This window comes from Hylaeus anthracinus, unplaced genomic scaffold (genome assembly GCF_026225885.1).
Source record: "Hylaeus anthracinus isolate JK02 unplaced genomic scaffold, UHH_iyHylAnth1.0_haploid 11989, whole genome shotgun sequence".
Lineage (NCBI taxonomy): Eukaryota > Metazoa > Arthropoda > Insecta > Hymenoptera > Colletidae > Hylaeus > Hylaeus anthracinus.
This window is the reverse complement of record NW_026534337.1, coordinates 17,541,299-17,563,471: the sequence shown is the minus strand read 5'-3', so window position 1 is coordinate 17,563,471 and position 22,173 is coordinate 17,541,299. Positions and strand designations below refer to the sequence as shown.

The 22,173-nt window shown below is 45.5% G+C and overlaps 1 protein-coding gene across 2 annotated transcripts in view; it reads left to right on the top strand.

Moving 5' to 3' along the window:
- LOC128887644 (dipeptidase 1) overlaps window positions 1–22,173 on the top strand; it is a 42,014-nt gene that overhangs the window by 8,825 nt on the left and 11,016 nt on the right. Inside the window, exons 1-5 of one of the 2 annotated variants that reach the window (XM_054143760.1) lie at window positions 2,071–2,116; window positions 4,353–4,506; window positions 12,377–12,509; window positions 16,019–16,169; window positions 17,242–17,311. In XM_054143760.1, the coding sequence (XP_053999735.1) occupies window positions 4,492–4,506; window positions 12,377–12,509; window positions 16,019–16,169; window positions 17,242–17,311 (369 nt within the window). In that variant the 5' untranslated portion in view covers window positions 2,071–2,116; window positions 4,353–4,491. Of the gene's footprint in view, window positions 1–2,070; window positions 2,117–4,352; window positions 4,507–12,376; window positions 12,510–16,018; window positions 16,170–17,241; window positions 17,312–22,173 lie in introns of those variants that run through there. The other variant, XM_054143759.1, reaches the window with a different exon arrangement.

Genomic DNA, 22,173 nt, shown 5'->3' with positions numbered 1-22,173 from the left:
GTAGCTTTTACATTTTCCAAAATCTGTAATTCGTGATTTCACCTATTATTTATATTTATACATATATAACGTACGTATACAAAGAGAAAGAGAGTTTCGAGAGTTTCATTTTACGAAAGTATCGGCTTTATCGTAGTCTTAAATGCACTTACGTCGATTACGTAAAACGATATTTATCGCAGCCCGAGAAGAAATATTTTAGCGAACGAGAACGATTAATTCCCCGGCTTGTTCGCAATGCCATGGGCGTCTCCGATTGGTCGTAAATTATTTTCAACGAACAATTTACACCGGAAGCAGATGATTAAATTGTAGAAAGCATCGAAGCTGTTAAGGCCCTCGGCCAGATACGTTTCGAGCGGGCGATAGGCCTGAAACGCGTCGCTAAAACCGGAAGTTGGTATTTGCATACAGAGTGACGTCACCGTTGCCAGCTAACGGAATATTCGGCATTCGTATGCATATCGGGGCCAGCCACCTTATCGCGCATTGCCAATTATGTACCCTTCCACCAGCCGAGATGTACCATTTCTCCCGTGTCGTAGCTTCTCCCTTGCAAACGATGAAAATTCACCAAAATTTTCCCAGAATCGACGTCAGAGATATCGTGTCTCTTAGACACGCGTTGCATCCCTTGAATATGGATGAAAGGTTAACGCGAAAGTATCTTAAAAGTATTTCGACATTCGTCGAAATCGCGACGCGCACGGTTAAATTTATTTATTTATCGATGAAGTTTACTTGTTTTATAGCAATACCGAATATATCAAACAATTGTCAGTTTAAACATGATTTAACTTTATCGAGCGTGAAACATTTCGATGCTGGTGTCGAGTAAAATATAATACAAGCCAGTCGGAATAAAGCGCTTGCGCTTGTCGATGCATGCTTGAAAATTCCTTATGGTAAAAGTCCATAAATCCTCGAATAGGAAATTATGTTTCGTGGTAGTTATCGTTTGATGAGCAAAATTTTGAAATGCGCGATATCTAATAAAATTCTGCCAAGGCACGGAGTCGTTGGAGCGCTATTCGTTCCCACGTGGATACGATACTCGAAGGAAGGGTAGGAGTAGTTTAAATGGACGAGACCAAGGAACCCAGTTTACGAGGTTGCCGCGCGATAAAGCGATTTCTAATGCGCCTAAAGGGTTCGTGACCCCGTATGCTTAATTTGCTCAACGACGATTTAAGTCGGTTTTCGAGCGCCGAGCCGCGCCGCATTCGTGCCGTTAAAATCCCCGTGTTTGCCGCGCGTCTTAACGATCCTACGTTCAAACAACCGCATCAAGCTGCTTAACGCGAATGACTTTACCGCTATTCGATTACGTATCTGGAAACGAAGCCGCGCAGCCGAGACATTCACGCGACAAGTACACTACGCTATCATCCGAATGAAATTCCGAATGCGCGTGCACGCGCGCGTAAGTAACGCGTACCAAACCGTACATTCCGGCCCCAAATGTTTGTCGATCTCCCTAATTGTTGTTGGTCCATGCCGCATCCGTTAATTGAACCGTTTCCAGTATCGTTCCGGTTCCGCGTACGAACGACCGGACGAAGATCGAGTCGGGTCTCGGAGGATTCGAATTAGAGAGTCGATATCGTCGCGGTAAAGAGTGCTCGTTACTCGAACGAATTCAACCTGAAAATCCAATCACCGTTCGGAACGAGCCAAATGGAAGGAACGCTTTGGTTGGAAACGGATAAACAGATCGCGTTATCGTTGGTGCCGTTGCCGTTGCCGTTGCCGTTGCCGTTGCCGTTATGGTCGTCGCCGTTAGCCAATATTTTCTTCGAGTCAAGTACAATCGAAGGACTTGCACGCAAGCTCGGGCACGACCTTAATCGGTAGGAATATTTCGAGAGAGTTTCGATCCCGGTAAACTTTTGGAATTATCGCTCGACACAAGTAGCAGGCGCGGAAGATGGGAGTACGGCTACTCGTTTGGTTACCTAATTCCGTTCGAAGTTGAATTCCGCCCTCGCACCACGCGTTCAAAGTGCATTCAGCTATCGTGCGGTGCGGTGCGGTGCGGTGCGGTGCGGTGCGGTGCAGTGCGGTTCGTGGCAAACGCTCGGGAGATCCATCTCTGATTCAGGTCAGATTTGTCGAGGTAATAATACGCGGGCGCGAGCGTACACCCTTCCCGGTTGCATAGTTTTATTCGTCGAAATACCTATACTTGACGGCATTCTATTCTACCGATCTGATACTTTTGGTTAAATTTCCGTTTAATCGTTTCCTTTTAAGAAAAAAGAATAAACCGAATGATGTTGACATTTGGCAGATTCCCTCGTCATTTTCGTGGCTGATTGCGAGATCTATTCGAAAAACGCGCGTCTGTTAAGCATATGAAAGGTAAAAGTTCGATTACCGGTACATGGAAAGTAACGCCCTACTTGGCGTATCGAGCCATGTTAAATAATTTCCCTGTTGCGACTGCGTAACCGTGAACCTACGCGTACATACAGTAGTCGTATCTCGTCGTAACACTCGAGGTGAAATTTCAAGCGTACGAAGAGCAAGGCACATCGAAGCGTTTAAAGTTGCCGCGTTCTATGGAATCGAGGAGACGGAACTTTTGCGCGACCGAGGAGGTGCAGTTGCGAGTTTCCCGAGTAATCGCGTGGCCGTGTAATCGCGACGCTATCAGGAAATGCAAGTTCGCGGTGTCGCATCCTGCTCAATTAGCGATTTGCCGACAGTGCGGAGACAGTGCGAGGTAGGACCTCGCTCCTGTTATCCGCGCGAAACGATTATTCAAATTGTTTCAACGTGTATTATCTGCGAGTCGTGCTCTTCGCGTGAGCCGCGGAGAGTTAATTCGCAGCTGAACCGAATAAAACAGGCTGGGATGGCGACGCGTGTTTAACTGTTTACGCTTTACGCGTATGCGACGGAGAATACGCTTTAACGACTTGCTTGTAATCGAACTAAAAGTATCGAATCGTGGCCAATTCTCGAACCAACAGACTGTTTCGAGATGGTCGGTGTCGCGTAGGTGTAACACAGTTGAAACGATTAATCCTGCTGTTAACGAACTCTACTCTTCTTTCGTTAGATTCGAAAGTTTCTCGTTTACTCGATACAGCTTACTTTACGACGTTGCATCGGATAGTTTAATTAAAGCTTATCCCCAGGAGACACGGCTGCTAGGTCAAATTCGAACGTATCACCGAGTCTCGGTAGCGTTAAATTGCACAAAATAATGCAACGGATTGTACCTTGAGCAATATCTTGGACGCGGACTAGGTTGCATTGATTACAACCGAAGATCGAATTCGGATAGCTGCGATACCCAAAGCCAACAATAAGACCGACCTAATTAACAAGGAATAAGGAACCGAAACCGAGTAACTAAAGCTTAGCAAGTTAGACAGCTAGCGCCGTTCCAAGTCGCCAACTTTCCTACCTGTTGTTTCATCCTTCTCCGAATCGTTCGTCTTTCGTCTGGTCGTCTTTCTCGAGTATTAGTTTACGTCTTCCGAGTTCAATTATTTTACACCATTAACGTAAAAGTTGGTCGCCAACCTCTCGCGTGATACGAACCTCTATTTCGAGGACTGTACGGACAACAGCGAACATCGCAATGGCAACGTACGTATGTATAAACGAATCGTATACGTGTACGTATAAACGTGTAAAAAAATACAAATAGAAAACATGTATAGGAGAAACGCGAGAATTTGCTTACCGCTCCGGACAAATTCTTCCGTGACTTTTATTCTAACGGCATTTCGCTAACAATGTTGACGTTTGTTCCGACGAATCCGGCAGACAATATTTGGCCACCATTCTACGTAGAAATCTCACGAAAGAAATCAAGGATTCCGGATGAAATAAGTTGGACTGGCCGTAGGCGACGCAACCAAACCCGCGGCAAAACTTGTGCGCCGACCAACACCATTGCGAGACGTTAAGTTTACTCGTCTGCTCGTCCTTTCCGCCCTATATCTCTCGTTCCAATCCCCTATCTCCAGGGGATACAACCACTCGTATCCACGAGACGCGCGTCGCGCCCCAGCCGTGCCGCGAGGCTACGGGTTCCAAACAGATTGTTTCACATCATCTTTTTTTTTCATCGAATTATCGAATAATTCGTATAGTGTAGTATTTTATTTCTGTTGGCTAGTTCGATTAGGAGTTACACATATATCGCGTTAATTTATGAATAAACGTAAAGTAAGAAACGTATTAACCAGATATACCGTATAACTCGATATATCGACTAGCCGACTAACGCTAAATTATCTTTCATAGAAAAATAAGAAAAGAAAAAGAAACGATTCGCTAACACGACTCGACCGGTAAATCACGAAGGGTATTTATATTTTTTTTGTTTACTTCAGGCACAACGATCTCCCGTGGAACATACGGAAGTTTCTGAAGAATCAGCTGAGGGAATTCAGGTTTGATGACCTCAGGGATACCCACCCTTGGTCGCGGAGTGCTTGGAGCCACACGGATCTCAGAAGATTGAAGGAGGGCATGGTTGCGGCACAGGTGAGCCGACTATAATCGCGATAACTCGAACGATTCGCGAAAAACATTACTCCGCGATCCGTAAGAACCGAGATATACCGAGTGTTCCCGACACTGTTCCCGAGAGTTACACTAAAAAATTACTAGCAAACACTAGCAAATTATGTTTTTTATATTCGATTCGATTTACAATTGTACGAAGAATAATATACGTCTCTTTTCGGGTTGCATACAGTTGCGAAGACACCCTGTATTTCCCATGTGCCACGAACAGTGCCGAATATACGTGCATTGCCGTAATTCCGACACTTGGAGAACGACGCGACGCGACGCGACGCGACGCCGACGTTCAGCTGCAAATTTTCTCGCGGGAAACTATTCGCGAAGAAAGGAGTCGATGTTCCATTTGAAACACTTTTCCCCGAGAGTCGTCCATTTCCTCGCGGCGATTTACGGCGCGACAAGAATTACGAGCCACCCGGTCGTCCCTTTCCTGAAATCGATGTAATCGCACAGGGATGCCAGAAGATTCAACTACTCTACGAAACTTTGCTTTCTACTTCAGTCCATCGACTACGAGGGAAGCTATAATTACTTGCATCGAACACGCGATTTTCGATTTTCGATTTTCGATTTTACCTTGCGCAGCTGGTATACCAACTATCCATAAATATTTTCTCGTTAGCTTTTTTACGCTCGAGTTACCTGAAAATTGAGAATATTCATTCTGGCTACGTTCGCGATTCGTAGGTCTCGTCGGCGCGTGTGCGCAGCATCCCGTGGCGTGGAAACAAGAGTCGCGTGTCGTCTTCGTTGCACGTTGAATCGAGCGTAAATATTTCTTTCTCCGCGGTGTTTAAAGCGGACGCGATTATCCCAGGCGGAACGATAGAATCGCGTGTCACCGTCGATTCTTTGTCCAGCGCGATGTTTCAATTACACGGCGCGCTGTTCTTCCAGACCGTAAACTCTACGATTAATTAAGAGCACGATCTAAAACGATTTTCATCAGTTTGTTTCCCCGCCGCCAACCGCACACGGTGATTGATTCGAAGCACGCGATCATGAGAAAGACGCGCTCGCGATTAACGCGATTGACCCAACCGCGAGCCAACTTTGCTAATTAATTTCATGCGGTTCCCCGAGATTACGCGATGACGAAAATTTATCCAAGAGTCTCGGCACGTCGCGTCGCGTCGATGTCGCATCGTCCGATCGTTCGACTCGATATTCCCTTTCCTTGGTAATTTTCGAAAAAGTAACGTTCGCTTCGTTCGTCATCTTTTGACGTTTCGAAAAAGATTACCGATACCGTTACGCTATCGCGACCGTATAGAGGCTAACGCATAACTAGGAAAAAACTTTGATAAACAAACACGAGAACGTATTATTTGAATAATAATCGAGCTTTTACGTAATTCGGCAGAACGTGCATTTGCTATCATGTCGCTATTATCTCGCGTTTCAAGCGCGAAGAGAACCGTTGATTTTTGATTTTAAGAATACGAATTCTTTTTTGGAAACTTTTTCAATTCCTTCGGATTAATCTCGGACCTCCATTACGAGCTATCTTTTCGTGTAACTTGTGCAAAGCGGAGAAAAAGTTGCACGGGAGCCTTCTCCGTCTCGCTCTCTCTTGGTCGATGTTTCCGATCGGCCGCAGCCTCTGGCCAGCTTTCCACCGAAGGAAAGAAAGAACGCTCGACGGTGAGATGAAAAGATTGCACCGAAAAGTTGGCGTACCAACGTAACGGGACGAATGTACACTCGAGCTACTGGAGCTGGAGCAGGAGCGGAAGAACGAATGGCCGTCGTTCCGAGTTGCCGATCAAATAAATCTTTTCTTTGGTGGCTTTGGCTCTCGAGCCACTCGAAAGGCCACGATCGGGACGGTTCGTGTTTCGGAAAAATGCGCTTGTAAAGAAACCGGACCGGATCGGACCGTTCGATGAAAATAGAAAATCGACTTTTCGTTTTCTCTAGGCTTTCCTTTGTATCCTGCTGGAGCCTTTTTCTCTCGACGAGGCTGACGATCACGTTACGCGCCAGTTGTCGAGAGAAGATTGCGATCGTATCGCGGTACATTCGCTACTCGATCGTTACGCAGCTTCACGGGAGACGTAAATCGTAAAACGAGCGGATGGGACAAAGTAACGTTCGATAAGCGATCTTTATTTGCGCGGCAATTGCCCGTAGCGAGCTGTACTTTAATAGGAAAGAGTCTACGGTAAAACCCGACCAACTCATTATCGATATTAACATTTCTCGCGATCACGAATTCACTCTTATCTTTCACCCTTCCGGAGAGAGGGGACGCGGTTTGCGTCGGAACGGATATCGATTTTCGATTTAAGCGGAAACAAGAGCGCCTTCTGCCTTCCGCCTCTGTACGAGATAAGTTTAGCCAAGTTGCCGGATTACCGTGGCGCCGCGCATAATGTTCGAAAATCCGAACGACCGATTATGGATACGCGAAACACCGCGACCGATAGACAAGTCTTTCTCAAAATTGATCAAATCTAAACACACCGACCCTCCCATTCTAGTTTAATCATCGCATGTCCAAATTATTTATGTTTCATGTTATTTTCGTGCATAGATATTAATTTCTGCAGTATACGCGTTCCAAGGTACAGTACCGAGTATCGAGTACCGAGTATCGTATCGATAGCTTGCAACGTTTGAAAATGAAAAGGCGCAGCGATACGTCATCCGGTGCCGAAGAGTCGATAACGCGGATTGGCGTCTCCGGTTCGAGTAGACGTCAATGCTCGATACAACTAATGCCGTTTCATCGAGTCGCATCGGTTATTCGGTAGCAGCCGTGTCCGAATGAAATAGCGGCCTATAGAGAACTGCGCTCCGTCAAATTCGCCAGTCGCGCGCGTTTCAAGGAGTAACTTTGCTCGGCCATCGACCCTCCAGTGCCAGTGCCAGTGCCAGTGCCAGTGCCAGTGCCAGTGCCAGCATCAGCGCCGCGTCAAAAATACTTTGGTCTGGCCTGGTCCCCAGATCATGTATATTATATGTACATTATACGAGTGGTAGAGCCGCGTAGTCCAGGAATTTCATCGCGGAAGCAATTTCACAGGTAGCAAGTTTCATCGACACGCGTTGCTCGAAAAGAGTATGCTCGCCCGGCTCGCTCGATTACTCGCGAATTACGATACTCCGGTAGACGGTTTTTTCTTAATGCGATCAAGTATTTTTTTTCTTCGCCCAACGTATTTTTCAATGTTAGCATCGACGCCAAGCGCGAGAATTCTTTCGGGCTTGGTATTCTTACAGCGAATCGTCCGAAGCTCGGCTGGTTCCGTTTTATCCTAGAGGGATTTAACTTTAAGACGTCAGAAATGGAATTCCATCCGGTGGAGCAACATCTGCTCCCACCACGGCGGATAAGAGCGCAATGTAGCGAGAAATCCACGAAGAACCTGTCCCAAGAAAATAGCCCGGGAGACCTTTGAAAATAGCCAGAGGATACGTTCGCTCGTTAGCAAAACATTCACCGGGCTGATCCCATCTATTAGAAGCTCTTCCAGACGCGATTATGGGAACCGTAGCCCACGGCCGCATGATAAAGAGGGACCGAACGAGAGCGCGAGCTCGAGCGGTTGCTCCGAAAAGTCAACCCTACGCTTACAGAACCGGAGCCTAGCAAGGTTCGTCCAGTAGAAGCCCTCTCACTCCATTACTCCATTACTTAAGCCACGCTCCCCTGCTCGCGTTAACGTCAAAATGTCGCGACGGCTAAGAGGAGCAAAATTCGAGTAAGCTCCTTACGAAGTCGTACGTGCTAACCAATTTAATTAATACCGTAATTAAAAGGGAATACTAATTACGCGAATAACGGCCAGCCATCGTGGTTACGACTTCACCGACGAGACCGTCACCCTGTGCTGATAACCCGGATTCGAGTAGCGAATACGAAAGTTGGCGAATATGTCCACGTGAAACGTTTCGCTACGTTTCCGGACGGGTCTTCGATTTCTGTATTCGATTCGCTTGCATCGAGACGAAAGGACCGACTAGCCGGTTGCGTCCACCGAGACGACATCGTATACTCGAGTGTATGCATAATATAGGGACAGCTAGTGTGTACAGGAACCGGCAAACTGCTCCCGGCTCGATCCATCACTGTCCCGGTTAATTCAGACCAGAGGAAGGCATCCGTCGCGAAAAGGTTACCGAACATTGATCGTAGACTCGAAACAGCCCATGTCTATCGCGAGACACCGTTCACCGTTCACCGTTCATCGTTCACCGTTCAGATAAACGACATCCCCGCTACAACAAAGCCTCGCAGAACCAACGATATGCTCTTGTCTACATGTTTCCATGTTTCGAAAAGGCGGCGTATATTTCAAGGTTTTGACAAAAATAGCTGTGCACATGGGATCGAACGTGGATTCGTTCGAGTGTAATACAGCCACGTGCTAAATCATCGAAAATCCAGGCCACTGTACCAACATTTTCGATTGTACTCGAGAGACGGATCTACCCCTAAGCAATCGGTCGCTGTTTCTAGCGACTGCGTTCCAAAAGTGAATTCCAAGCGATTCGAAAATAACTCGTGTCCTCATGCGCGCGCGTGTGTGTATGTGTGTGTGTACTATTCAAAACCTCGCGGTCCTCGAGGAATTGGGTATCTTTCGTGATAAAAGCGTCACGCGGAGAATACGTTTACCGAACGAACAGGCAGAAATCGTTTACGGAATTTCTTCTGAAACGTTTTGCACACGAAATGGAGAGATAAGGTAAATAACAGTGAAACTCGGAGAAAGTAAACAACGCGTAGCGACGTTAAACATCGTTCCAAAACTTTTAAGAGAATACATATTTCGTTCGAGCAGCGATTTAAACAAACAGAAATACCAATTCTTTCCATCACATATACAGGCTGTCCCAGCCTAAGTGATACGGAGCTCTAACTCCAAAACTATCGGCCGAATGGAAAATTTCAAATATGGAAATTGCATGGTAAAATGGGCCTCGTGTTTCAGCGAAAAGGAATTTTTGTTCAACTTAAAAAAATATATAGTTCCATTTGAAAAACGAAACTTGACCATCATATCTCGTTAAATAACAAAGTTAACAAAAATTCCTTCTCGCTGAAACACGAGGCCCATTTGACCATGCAATTTCCATATTTGAAATTTCGCATTCGACCGATAGTTTTGGAGTTAGAGCTCTGTATTACTTAGGCTGGGATACCTCGTATGTCTCTCAGATACCCATCCCCGTCGTTGCCAGTCCATTCAGAATTTCTTTTGCCCGTAGTTTCGCCCGAGTAGCCCCGACCACCGGTGTAATATGATCCGAACCGTTTGATACGCTTCTGTCGAGTGGTTTCTTTTTCTCGGACCTCTTTCTCCTTTCGCTATCTCTCCTTTTCTACGTTCGACGCTCGGCACGTATCAAGTGTAAACAGATAAAAACCTCGAGTGTTTTAATTTTAGGTCTCCGATTTTGCATACCTCCTTCAGTCGCTACTGTATCTTCTAATGTTTTGACAACAAACTTGGAGTGTAGAGAAGGACAGCGAATGGAGAGGACAGAGCGACGTGCGAAAATGGCGACCAACACCGGGATTATTTCGCTGAGACACGTAGTAAATATGATGCGAATTACGTCGTGTTTGGTCTCATTTTAATCAGAAAAATGTCAGGAGTACGATGGTAACAGTTTTACAACAAAAACGGTGATGATAAAAAAAAGTTTGATCGTTGCATTAGCATTGTCTCATCGAGATATTCGATTCCGAATCGTGTTACTGTCCATTTATCGTAGAGAAACTTGTGCATTTAAGGAGACTATTGAATTATATATATACTTTTTTTTCTATTTTTTCTGTACATTATTCTTAGAGTAAAAAGAAAGTACTCTCGTATTAAAATTTCAATGAAAACGCGTTAAAAAGTCTGTAAGAAACACTTTATTTTTCCGCTCGCGAATAAAAATATCCTCTCGAGAACTTTTACAAGGTACGCAAATGGGCTTTTTAATTTCGTAAGATCGCCGACAGTGTGCGGAGCTCGTCTTTAAAGTGGGACGACGCGACGCGATTACACCGTAGGCGGGTCGGTGAATATTTTTACAAACGTCTGACCTAAAACCCGACCGTGACTGCTGCTCGATTTTGCGCAAAGCTGTGAAAAAGAGAGAATACTCGACGGAAAGAGATGGAAACACCTCTTTCACACACGGACGCGTTTTTATAGAAACGTCTGACCTAAAAGTACAAGTGAGCTGGTTTCTAACGAAGACGCGAGACGTCTAAAAAAAAAAGTCTCTATAAACAGTCCGGTATTTGCGGGTCGTCCCTTAATTCGCCCTCACTGGAGAAGACCAAGAACCTACGACGCGACGTCACGCGACGGCGAACGGCGTCGGCGACGGTCTGAAAGCCAACCGCGTGAACATTGAACAAAAATGGACACGAATCTCGAGATGTAACGTTTCGGTGAATTCATAACGTTGCCAATTGATTCTTGTTTCGTTAAGTTTCATTCGTTCCACGAATCACAGTTGAGACCATAATAGATTTCGTTTTTCGATACTCTTCTACGATTGTCAAAAAGCCACAACATTCATTTTATACGGGGAACGAAGTGGTAACGCAGGCGACGTTTCCCAACCTACGATCTCGACGTTCCTTTGATTTGATCGAACCTTTGATATGGAATTAATTGCTGTCGCGGGTAAAATTAGTTGGTAATTTTGCGACAGGAAAGGAAAAGGAAAGGATCGCGTGAACAGGGAATATCGAAAAGCTTCGAGAACTGTCGTTTACTGGTTAACGTTACATCGAATCCAAAACTCCAAGTTCCGACCGCAGATTTAATTATCGCCCTGTTTCGATTAGCCCTCGGTAAAAGGCACGGTATTCAAGCATTTTAAGGTGCGCCGCGTCGCGCTACGGTGGCATAAGGCAAATCGCGACGGGAAGATTCGGTCCGACAATGAAAGGCGGCAACGAACTCGCTTGCGACAGCCACAATCGAGGCGAGGCGACGCGACGCGAAAGGAAGCAAAGTTGTCGCGAATGGAACGACCCGGCTAACATGGAAAAAAAGAAACGTTAACGCCGCCGGCTGATTTACGACAGCTCGATTAATGTCACGCTACGGACGTATATTTCGTCCAGCGCTACTGTTACGGAAAAGTTTGCCAACTCGTGTACAGGATGCTTCAAACTAGAGATTCCTCGTGCACAGTTGTACACGAATTTCTGGTTCGCATTTCTGAACGAGCCATCGTCGCCCGTCGAAAGAATAATCGCATCGAATCGTACGACTCCCCTTCCGTTTCACGCTTAACAACGATAAAAAACGACGCACGAGAAAGATTTGTATGCGAGCTCACGTTCAGCCTTGGCGGCCCTTATCAAATCGTACGAAACATCACGAGCGACCATTTGATACCAGGATCTGATACATCGGTTTAATTTACCCCCCAATAGGCGTATATGTATATTTTCTTAGCTGGTACCACGCAACGAGGCGAGGGGATAAATAGTTGTTTATTTACGAGTTCCGATATCGCAGGATTTAAAATTCAAAGTACCGCCCTTTGCGCCACGTTTCCAACCAGTTGTGTGGCCCCAGTGGCCTTTTAATTATTTTTAATGATCCATCGTAATCGAGAACCGTAATCGAAAGAAAAAACGACCGTTTATTGCCACTGTAACGGGTCGTTGGGATTTGATATTTGCTCTGGAGCGTTCCGATTGACCAGATAATTGGACGCGAAAATCCGTTCGAAAGGTACGCAACTCGCAAAAAGACAAGCGAACAGCGAGTTATCATTAATCGATAAACCTTACCGTAAATCTCGTATACAACTCTCGTATATAACTTACCAATTTTTGTCGTTCTCGCGTCTGTTGCAGTTTTGGTCAGCTTACGTGCCCTGCTCCTCTCAGCACCTCGACTCGGTCCAGCTGGCCCTGGAGCAAATCGACCTGATTCGTCGATTGGTCAACAAGCATCCTGAAAGCATGGTCCTCGTTACCACAGCGGAAGGTGGGCCATTTAATTTGTGATTCTACCTCTTTGCGATTCTAGCCCGGTTTTCCGAAACGCAACGAGGCACGAAACGTCGCGTCGCGTCGCGTCGCGTCGGCGTCGGCGTCTTGTTTACACCGCAGGTCTCTCGATGGGAGGGAGAATATCGCTGCCGACAAGTTAACGCCGAGTCAGTCATTGTTCGATAAAACTTACGCCGTCGTCTACGCGTTCTAAATCAACAACAACTTTTGAACTTTCCTTCGGGTGGTAAATACTCGTGAGTTTACGCCACTTGGATTGCCGATGATTCAAACGACAACGATAGAACATTTGAAACGTTCGTTTGTATCGTTGGCGATAACTCGAAATATCTCAAGTACTCGAGAATAGAGTAGCGTACTCTTGGGGAAACGATTAAACAAACAAATCGATCGACGAAATCAAAATTCTCGGAAACCGTAAGGATCGAAGATCCTGAAGGAGGACGCTCTTTCTCGAGAGCTTCGCACGCGAGGAATATGAAATCGAGCTTCGAGGTCGACGAACGTTGGGAATTACCATCCTCTATTTGTTCCTGAAATGGGCCGTCCGACGTTACACGCCGCCAGAATTCCTGGCGAAATGCCAATGTCAGAGGGTGGTGGTGGTTGCTGGCACACGCCCGCGAAAAGAATGCCTCGAGTTTTCTGCTTTAAGGTGAAAAATCCACGGAGTGAATCTTCCTGCTTGCTTGCCGCGGCCGTGCCTTCCTCGAATTTAATTAATTTCTCGCCTCGCGGCACAACCGAACGGTTAACGACGCGCCCGCGCCCGCGCCGACCGGATAATAAATCGACTCTTCGCCAATCAATTAGTTCCGTCCTACGATCCTACGTGACCGGAGAACAATCGGAATCGACATTTTCTCCTCGCTTTTTCTTTCATTTCAGTTCACTTTACGCAACTACGAAACGTCTTTGTACAAGCGCTTAAAAATAAAAAATCACCCATTGCCGCCACCCGGTCCCGTTCGTCGTTATCGTCGCCGCGGGATATGCACCTTGAAGAATTTTTCATGCATCCTAACTCGTGAAAAGAGAACGCCTCCGTTTGGAAATGACGCCGCGTCCTCTCGATGTAACGAGCAGCTTCCGAGCTACGAGACTCGGTAAACCTATTTCCCAATGATGCCCTTCAACGTCGAGAAAAAGGTAAACGGAGAAGAGGCTACGCCGTGGCCGCCAAGCATAAAAGAACGAAAAACAAAGAACGAGGCAACGAGGAAAAGAGAAAACGAGGAAACTAAGAGGGTTGATATTTTTGCGGGGGACGTCGATTTTCTAGCAACTTTTGCACGCGATACGTGGAATACAGGTTACGCGAAGGAACAATGATTCTGGAACCCAAAGAAGACATTTTTTCGTTACTTTATCCAACTGAAACGCTATTCTTATCGTAGGATTCGCTTCGAATTTATAAACAAACGTTTAAAAAAGCAATTAGTATATTTTCCATGTTGTATGCTACATTATAATAATTTGCTCCGTTTCGTGCAACGTGAACGGAAATCCGATGAGAAAACGTCGGGAAGATACAGCCGGTTGTAAATTCCGACTGAAATGGAAAAATGTCAAGCCATACCCGTCGAGCCAGCTCGTTCGATAAGCCAAACCTCGCCGATTGCATGTCGGCATGCACATGCATATGTAAATGGACATGGACATGGACATGCGATACGTGGTCGTACATATAAGGGGTCCGATTGTTGAAAATTCGCGGATCTTTCGATCGATTAAGAAGGACAGGAATATTATCAAGAGGATACGTGTTTCTCTTTTCTACGTAAGACTTACCGAGGACCGACGTCGACGACATCGAGTCGAACGGTCAGTTCTAAGAAACGATAGACAAAGTAGGTGTGTTTACATCGATCGATTGCCACTTCTGTCTGGAAAGTTTTGACGTAGAGCGTGCTTTCGTAGCGTTACTTTGGAAGAGCAATAGTTGGAAGGACCCTGGGAGTTGGAGTCTCAGGATTTATGGGAGGTGAAGAGGAACCCGTTCTCGGTGTTCTCGTTTACAATGCTCGCGCGACCAAGTCGACTTGTTGTTGTTGTTGTTGTTATGGTATCTTGCGTAATTTCTGTCTCTGGTTCAAAAATGATGAAATCATCCCTCCCTTAAAAGCGAACTAAGGCAACTCGGAAGGAAAAATTGGCCGTGAGGAAGAACGGAAGCGGCATGCGTGCGAGACATCGGGAATTCCGAGATGAATAGGAAGAACGGCCTGGAACATTGGCCGTTCTCCCCGTGAAACGGCTGATAACGCGAAAACTTGGACTACACGTACGCGAACGTAATCGGTCACGAGTAGCTTGTACGCGAAGTACTCGGCCGAAAGTATGAACGGTGGTGGGCACCGTGTGTAGGGAGGGCTATAAATCAACGAGCGCGGTAAATCGAGGTTCATCGACAGCACGTACCTCCCAGCCAGCATTCCTTTTTCGGTTGTTCTTCCATTAGAGATTTAATACAGCGTAATCACCGGGCACGTTCCCTTGCGAGAGAAATTAAAGTTGCCAGGAGAAATGGTGATGGTACGAAACGGGTCGATTTACCTCGGTGCTCGCTCGCGTACCAACTAACGACAAACATACCTACCTATGTTTCCTTTATATTCCTATTACATCAAACTATTTCTTTGAATACTTTCGAAGCACGCATCGATAACTTGGATCGACACTAATTACGACAAGGTATCGGTGTACTGTTGCATCGAGTAAATGAAATTATCGTTGGAACGACGCTGCGCAAGACGAATAAATTGTGCCGGTCGCGAGAGAATTGAGGTGTTCCATTAACGCGAACTCGAGGCGAGGGGATACTCGATGGCGTTTGGTCAAAGGCGGAAAAGTTCAAGGTCCCACGAGACAATTGGCGACAATTGGCGACAATTTCGTTTGGTACTCCCGATGAAACAATGCGACGCGCGCGGATTCGACGTATACGCGGTTCCCGATATCGATGTTCCCCGGAAGCACCGGACCTAACGCAATTTGTACGCGGTGTTTTAATCGAATCCAAACGACACCGAACCCGCGAATCCGATTTCACGGAACCTCGATGGTCCGGCTCTTACACGCTCAGGCTCGATTAAAACGATTAAACGACGCGATGCGAAGCGACGGGGAAATCGAATTCGCGGCGCGCTGACTAAATACTGACAAAATACCGGCTGCAAGGAGGATTTCCCTGGTCGAACGATCCTTCTTTGAAAGTCCCCGTGATTTCGTTATCTGCTACGCCTCGGGGATTCATCGAAGCCCGTTTATGCTCGGTGGGTAATTAATGATCCGCGCTCCGCGATAACGCTCTCCCGCGATGATCGGTAATTTAAATGATTTAATTAAATCTACTCGAGCGAAGATGAACTTTAATTAATCGCGTAGCTCGAGCATCAGCTGTTCCGACTATGACTTCCATTAGCTTGGTGCAATTATAATACTGTAAATATTGAACATTTTGGGAACGAAATGTGATTTCAGGTATCGAGAGAGCGCACAAGGAGGGTAGATTAGCGAGTCTGATAGGAGTGGAAGGAGGCCACGCAGTCGGAGCGAGCCTAGCAGTCCTGAGGATGTTGTACGAGTTGGGTGCCAGATACCTCACACTTACTCACACGTGTAATACGCCTTGGTGAGTTTGCCAACAAAAATAATTGATTATACGACCTTTGTGTACAATACTACGCCAAATACCGATCGAATGGAGAAAATGGTACGATAATTCGTAGCTCTGTTACCATTACCAGTCTGAGACTATAGTAGCTGATCGAATCCTACGGTGATCGTTGAGCGAGTTAAACGCGACGCGTTATGTAACGCACCGTTAAAATCGAAAACATCGAGGATCGATGATATTATCGGTGGCCGTGAAATGTATACCTACCACCCGTAAATGCCAACGTCCCTTATATTTATACGCGGAATTACGTAACCGGTCGAACGATAAATCATCCGCGGATTAATGGAACCGTAACAATATTATCTACGTTTCGGTGTTTCCGCCATCGACCGCGCGCTTTACGACTCCGATAGATTTCATCGATACGCTGATAAATATCTACGAGAAGAGAGTTGTTTTGGCTACGCGCAGCAAAATCGAACAACGAGAAACAATTTCACCCGATTCTACCGAAAAAGATACGCCAGCTTCGAGAACATCGCGTTAACGCGGACGATTATGGCTCCCAAACTGCCCGTACTCCTGAAAGCCTGTTCCTAGATTCGTATCTTGGGTGTGTTTGCCCCGTATGTAATCCCATCGACGTCAGAGACATTTACAAATCTAACCCCGGGAACCATTTATCGTCGCCGACAAATTTCTCCAAACGATAGAAACTATCGGGCTAAAAAACTTTATTTTTAAGGAGGATCAATTTTAGAGTCTCGATCATGCGTCGAAACTAAAATTAACGATCGTTTAACATCGAAAACACGTTTTGATAAGACGAGCAATCGTTTACAAGTATCGGTTCTTACGAATCCGTGAATATTCGAAGGAATCGACGCGACCACGACGTCGACGTTTCGAATCAAGACGTTTGTATAGCGTGCGCGGCGCAATTCTCTCGTGGTCATTAATCGAGGGAACAATTCTGCCCGCGTTGCTTAGTATCGCGGACATGAAACTCTATGATTAAAGGGCATTGTAGGACGATAATGCTGAGGATTGTTGGCATTGAGTTACTGACCTATTGGTTCGTTAGGGCAGAATGCAGCACAGCGGATGAACCCGGTCAAGTGGCTCGCATCGGAGGTCTCTCCAATTTTGGCAAGGTGAGTAGAAAAAGATGACTTGTTCTCTTTAAACATAGACCGACGAACCACGCGCTTGCTATCCGAAAAGAACAACGACAAACAAATAAAAGAGAATTCTTAAATGAAATTTCATTCTATCGAGAAAACAGGCTGATCTAATTACAGGACACGAGAGAAATATCTATTGTAGTACGATATCTAATTAATTTCACGAGCACTTTTATTACCTTCCTTGGAATTTTACACGTTTTTTTCAACTAAGAAATTGTATATTGGTTCGTTGCAAACGATATCGTTGAAAATTGAGCTTTTCACTTTCGATACCAATAGTCCTCGCAACTTTCGAGCTTATCGATACCAATTACTTCTCGAAATCGAAGGAACGAGTGACAGGGCTCGCGCGATGGTCTTGGCAAAGGGAATTAATCCGTTTTTTTATTTACGGAAAAGAGCAAGACGTGCGTCGCTCATCCCACTCCACGAGGATTTTCTAGAATGCCGAAGACAACGACGCGCGCAAAAATTGTCGTCGCAAAAATAATTGTATTCAACTGACTATAAATAAAATTCTAATTTTGTTCAAACAAACCGATCGGAATGATTCTATAAGGCGGATCTTCCAGTTCTATGAATCCGGGAAACAGTGCTTGGAAGATTTCGTAATATTCGGCGCGTAATTTCTTTGAAAATGGTAAAATGGATAAAACGTGTTTCCGAGTTTGAAGCTGGCATCGTTTCCTTGTAAGAGGAGGCGAATCGAAGAGATTAGCGGCAGTTTCCAAACTCTATTCGCGCACTGTGCGACCGCACGCGTTAAATGTAGGAAAATAGTTATGCGAACTGCTCGACGCCGCAGTCGACCTGTTCGCTGCTCAGTGCTCGGTCTTGAAACTCGAGATGAAAATTCGAACGCGAGTTATTTATGAAAATTACCCGGTCCTCTATTCGCGGTATTCGCGGTATTCGCGTCCAAGTATTCATGAATTCCTACCCCGACATCGCCGCGCCGCGACGCGACGCGACGCGACGTCGACGTTGCGAAAAGTCTATGCGAAAGAAAATTATGGCTCGCATCGATCAACCCAGGGAACAATCGTTCGCGTTTTAAACGCGCATAGTTCGAACGATCAAGGTTCCAGTTTAAACCGTGATCCAGAGTAGGAAAATGTCGACGATTACCAAGTATTTATAGTCTTGCAACGACTCATCGGTCTAAGAACTCTAGAATGTAAGAAGCAGCGATGACGATGATATTAGTTTCGTAGACAGGCGGCCGTCACCACTGGTGAACCTAGTGTTCCACGTAACAATGTTTCTTTTCTCGTAATGCGAATACCGTGAAAGTTACCAACGCTCGGCAACGTGTTCTATTTACCGAGAGCATCAGAAAAACGCCACACAGTCCCAAGGGTCTTTTCCAACGGCAACGGCAAGAAGGATATAAACGAAACGACTAGGAGGGCATGGATAGCGATATAAACCGGAAGCCGGTTCACGCTCCACGGACAAGAACCAAAGAATCGGTGTAAAATGTCGTAGGTGCGTTAATCATCGCGGCTTCTGCGTTTAGTCAGTTTCATTGTAATCCGATTACTTCCAGTAGTCGCTTCTACATGTAATCGTATCTCGTTGAAATCGTTGTCTGCACAGGGAAATAGAACCAAGAAGAACGGATGGTTGGAAAACGTAAAGGTCATTTATTATTAGAATTTAAATATTTTGTCCGAGGCAATCATCTACTACTAGCATACAATTATTCCAGTTGTTAGGTTGACAAACAACCGATTACTCGAGACAAGTCTTGAAGAACAAAACAACTCGGAAACCGATAGTCTCGGATACTCGAGTCAAAGAAAAGTTTGGCGATTGGCACCAAGGGGAAGATGAGAGAACAAGTTCGCTTAAATATTCAATGAAAACCGCTTACAGTTTTTCAGTGATTGCTTCAGTCGTTTAGTCTCGTTAGAAGCAGAAAACGTGTCGAATCATTCGTTTCACTTACGTAACCGAAATGTCGAATCTTGTTCGTGTCCCCCACAGCAACCCTCTCACTCCTTCATCCGCCTTTAATCTATTCTCGAAAACTTTTCGTCATCTCCCTCGTTTTAAGTCTGAAACACGAGCGAACGTCACGTATACGTATGCGTTTCCTAATTTTACATTAAAGTCAAACTACAGACTTGTAAGTCAGGTATACTTGACTTACTCGAACAAATAACCGACGTTCCAACGAATGTATCGAACGCGTTTTGCATGAATTTCCGGAATATAATGCGTCTAACCACAAGAAGAACTAGCTCTTTTTCCAAGCGGCCTCATCTGCGCGCCGAGACGTTTTATATACGATCCTCCACTTTTCTTTTATACCTCGTTCGGCGGCTACACCATTTTTCACCCACACCCGCGTAATAAACAGCTCCCTCGAGTACTCGATAAAAATTCCACGTGGTCTCTCCAGGAAAAGAAGAGACATCGTCTGACGGATACTTTCATCTGTCTACTTGTACGATGATACGAGGGCTCCGTATTTAACATTGGATTCAAGCGTTTCGTATTGTCGTAAACATGTTGAAAAATGAAAGTCGTGACACTTGACTAGATTTGACCGATAAGTTCAGGAAAGCATTTCGTGGAAGACCAGCTGCCGTTTTCTCTCCGAAAGTTGCCATCTAAATAAGCGAGCATCGACGCCGAGGGTTTCGTGGTCAAACTTACGGACCAACGATATCGCTGATAGCCGGTAACAAACAAAAGTATCGAGACAAGTTTCGCTGTCCAGACAGAACACTGAGGAGAGTAATATAAGGGACGACTCGGTGGCGGTGGTAGTGGACGACTCCACCGCGATCAAAAGTCGAGACGAGTCTCTTGGTTGTTTTCACCCACGGATAAAAAGGAAAGACGCCGCAAGTTTTGTTTCCGGCTTTGTTTCATATGTCGTTCGACCATATGATCGCGGAACGCCTTCCTTGGTAACTTTTCGACAAAGGATTTGCTTTTAAAAATAAACAAGTTTCGATCACTTTGCTGCGGAAGATGAGATTTCACTTTTGCCTTGTCGAACAGGAAACTTATTTTAAGCACCGTAACTTTACGTGACTCTGTACGTTCTCCACGCGACTTATATTCGATTAAAGCCAATATCCGACGATCGCGCAAGTATCCAGCATGCGCAAGGGGCGTAAATAAACTGTAAGGGCCCATTTGCTGGGAGGCGATGATATCGTACGATATTCCAGCGTCGATAACTCGACGTGTTTCGACGAGCTGAAAGCCTGAGTATCGCGTTAACAAGTAGACCGATAAATGGAGAAATATCTATATATGTATGTATGCGACCCTGACATCGAGCACCTTCGAGAAAAGCTCACCAAAAGATTAAGTCTATTCGTCATCCTGTCGGACGATAGAACGGACTTGTACTTAACACGATCGCCGTAACATAACGTTACCTTTTCCCAAGATTCGTGAGGGTAGATTCATCGAGTGTTTGGTAGAAACGTGTAACTGCAACAGACCTAACCCTAACGATATCTGATTGTGAGCAGGAAACCTCTACTCTTCTCTTCTTTGTAATTTAATTAAATACTTAGTAATTTAATGAAAGGAACAGTATCGGTACGAGATTCCGAAGCATTTTTTTTCTCCGCGAACGTCGCGCGTCACTTGCACGTGTTTCTTCTCTTTCCGCTAACAATGCGTTTTTCTGCCGCAAATTCGAGTTTTCTCATTTCTTTTTACCGACAACTGCTTCTTAATGGATCTCTCTGGGTTACGAGTTTTATTTGTCCGGGAAACTCGTCCGTTTCGCTGTGATCGAACGGAGCAGCGATGAAGAAACGCGAGGCACGCGAAACAAGCTGCAATTTCTCGTTTTTTCGTTTCGATTCGACTCGTACGATCAAACATACCCGTCTTGTTATTTTAATTTCGTCGATTCGATAGTATGTGTATAACGGTAGAATTGAATAAAGTAACGTTCGAACTGTACGCGTTTAGTCATCATTCAAGTTCTCGAAGGATAATCGATATCAACTTACCAGCCGAAACTTGGTTGACTTTTACGACAGTTTGGCTCCCGTGAAACAATCCGGAAAATTAAAGTTTCTCACGTTGTTACTTGAACGAAGCATTTTCGTTTAACGAATGCACCGTTCTGCCTAAAATACGCTAGCGAGAAATCCTTGGGATTCGCGAGATAACTCTCCGCGTCTAACGACAACTGCTTCGCTCGAAAGGTACCGGAAACTTGCCCAATTTCGTGATAATGACTGCTGCAGTTAGCGATAAATCCGTCCTTTGGCTAATTTCACTCGAACGTACCGAAACGATGCGGGGCGAGGCGAGGCGAGGCGAGGCGACGCGATGTAACCAAAATCGAGATGAAGGGAACCGAAAAGAATAACCGTTATGGTAAGAACGCGTCGACGAGCAAGGAATGAAAACGGAGGAGGATGGCTGCAACTTGTAAACGAGGAGCCGAGAAACGTGATAAACAGGAATCTTGAAAGATACTGTTCGCGACGGTGCTGATTTAGCTAAGCATCCGCGTTTAATGGATGCAACGTTCTTCGAAAAGACGAATGGGAATGTTTCTGGAATTCGAACGATAACTAACGAGTAGACTGAAGCTGTGGTTAGGAATTTATTTAACGAGACGTGTTACCGAGAGTTGATCAACATTTCGATATCTAGTTTTGTTCCAACAATATAACAAGTAACAACGATGACATCGAAATTGTATCCGTACAACCGTATCACGAAAGCCTGACGACAGGACCTATCCGTACTCGATTCGATATAATTGCTGTCGATGTCGGTCTTTTTCGTCCTGTACTTTTTGGAATTGCAAAGGTAGCGGAAACCTTCTCCTGTTTCAC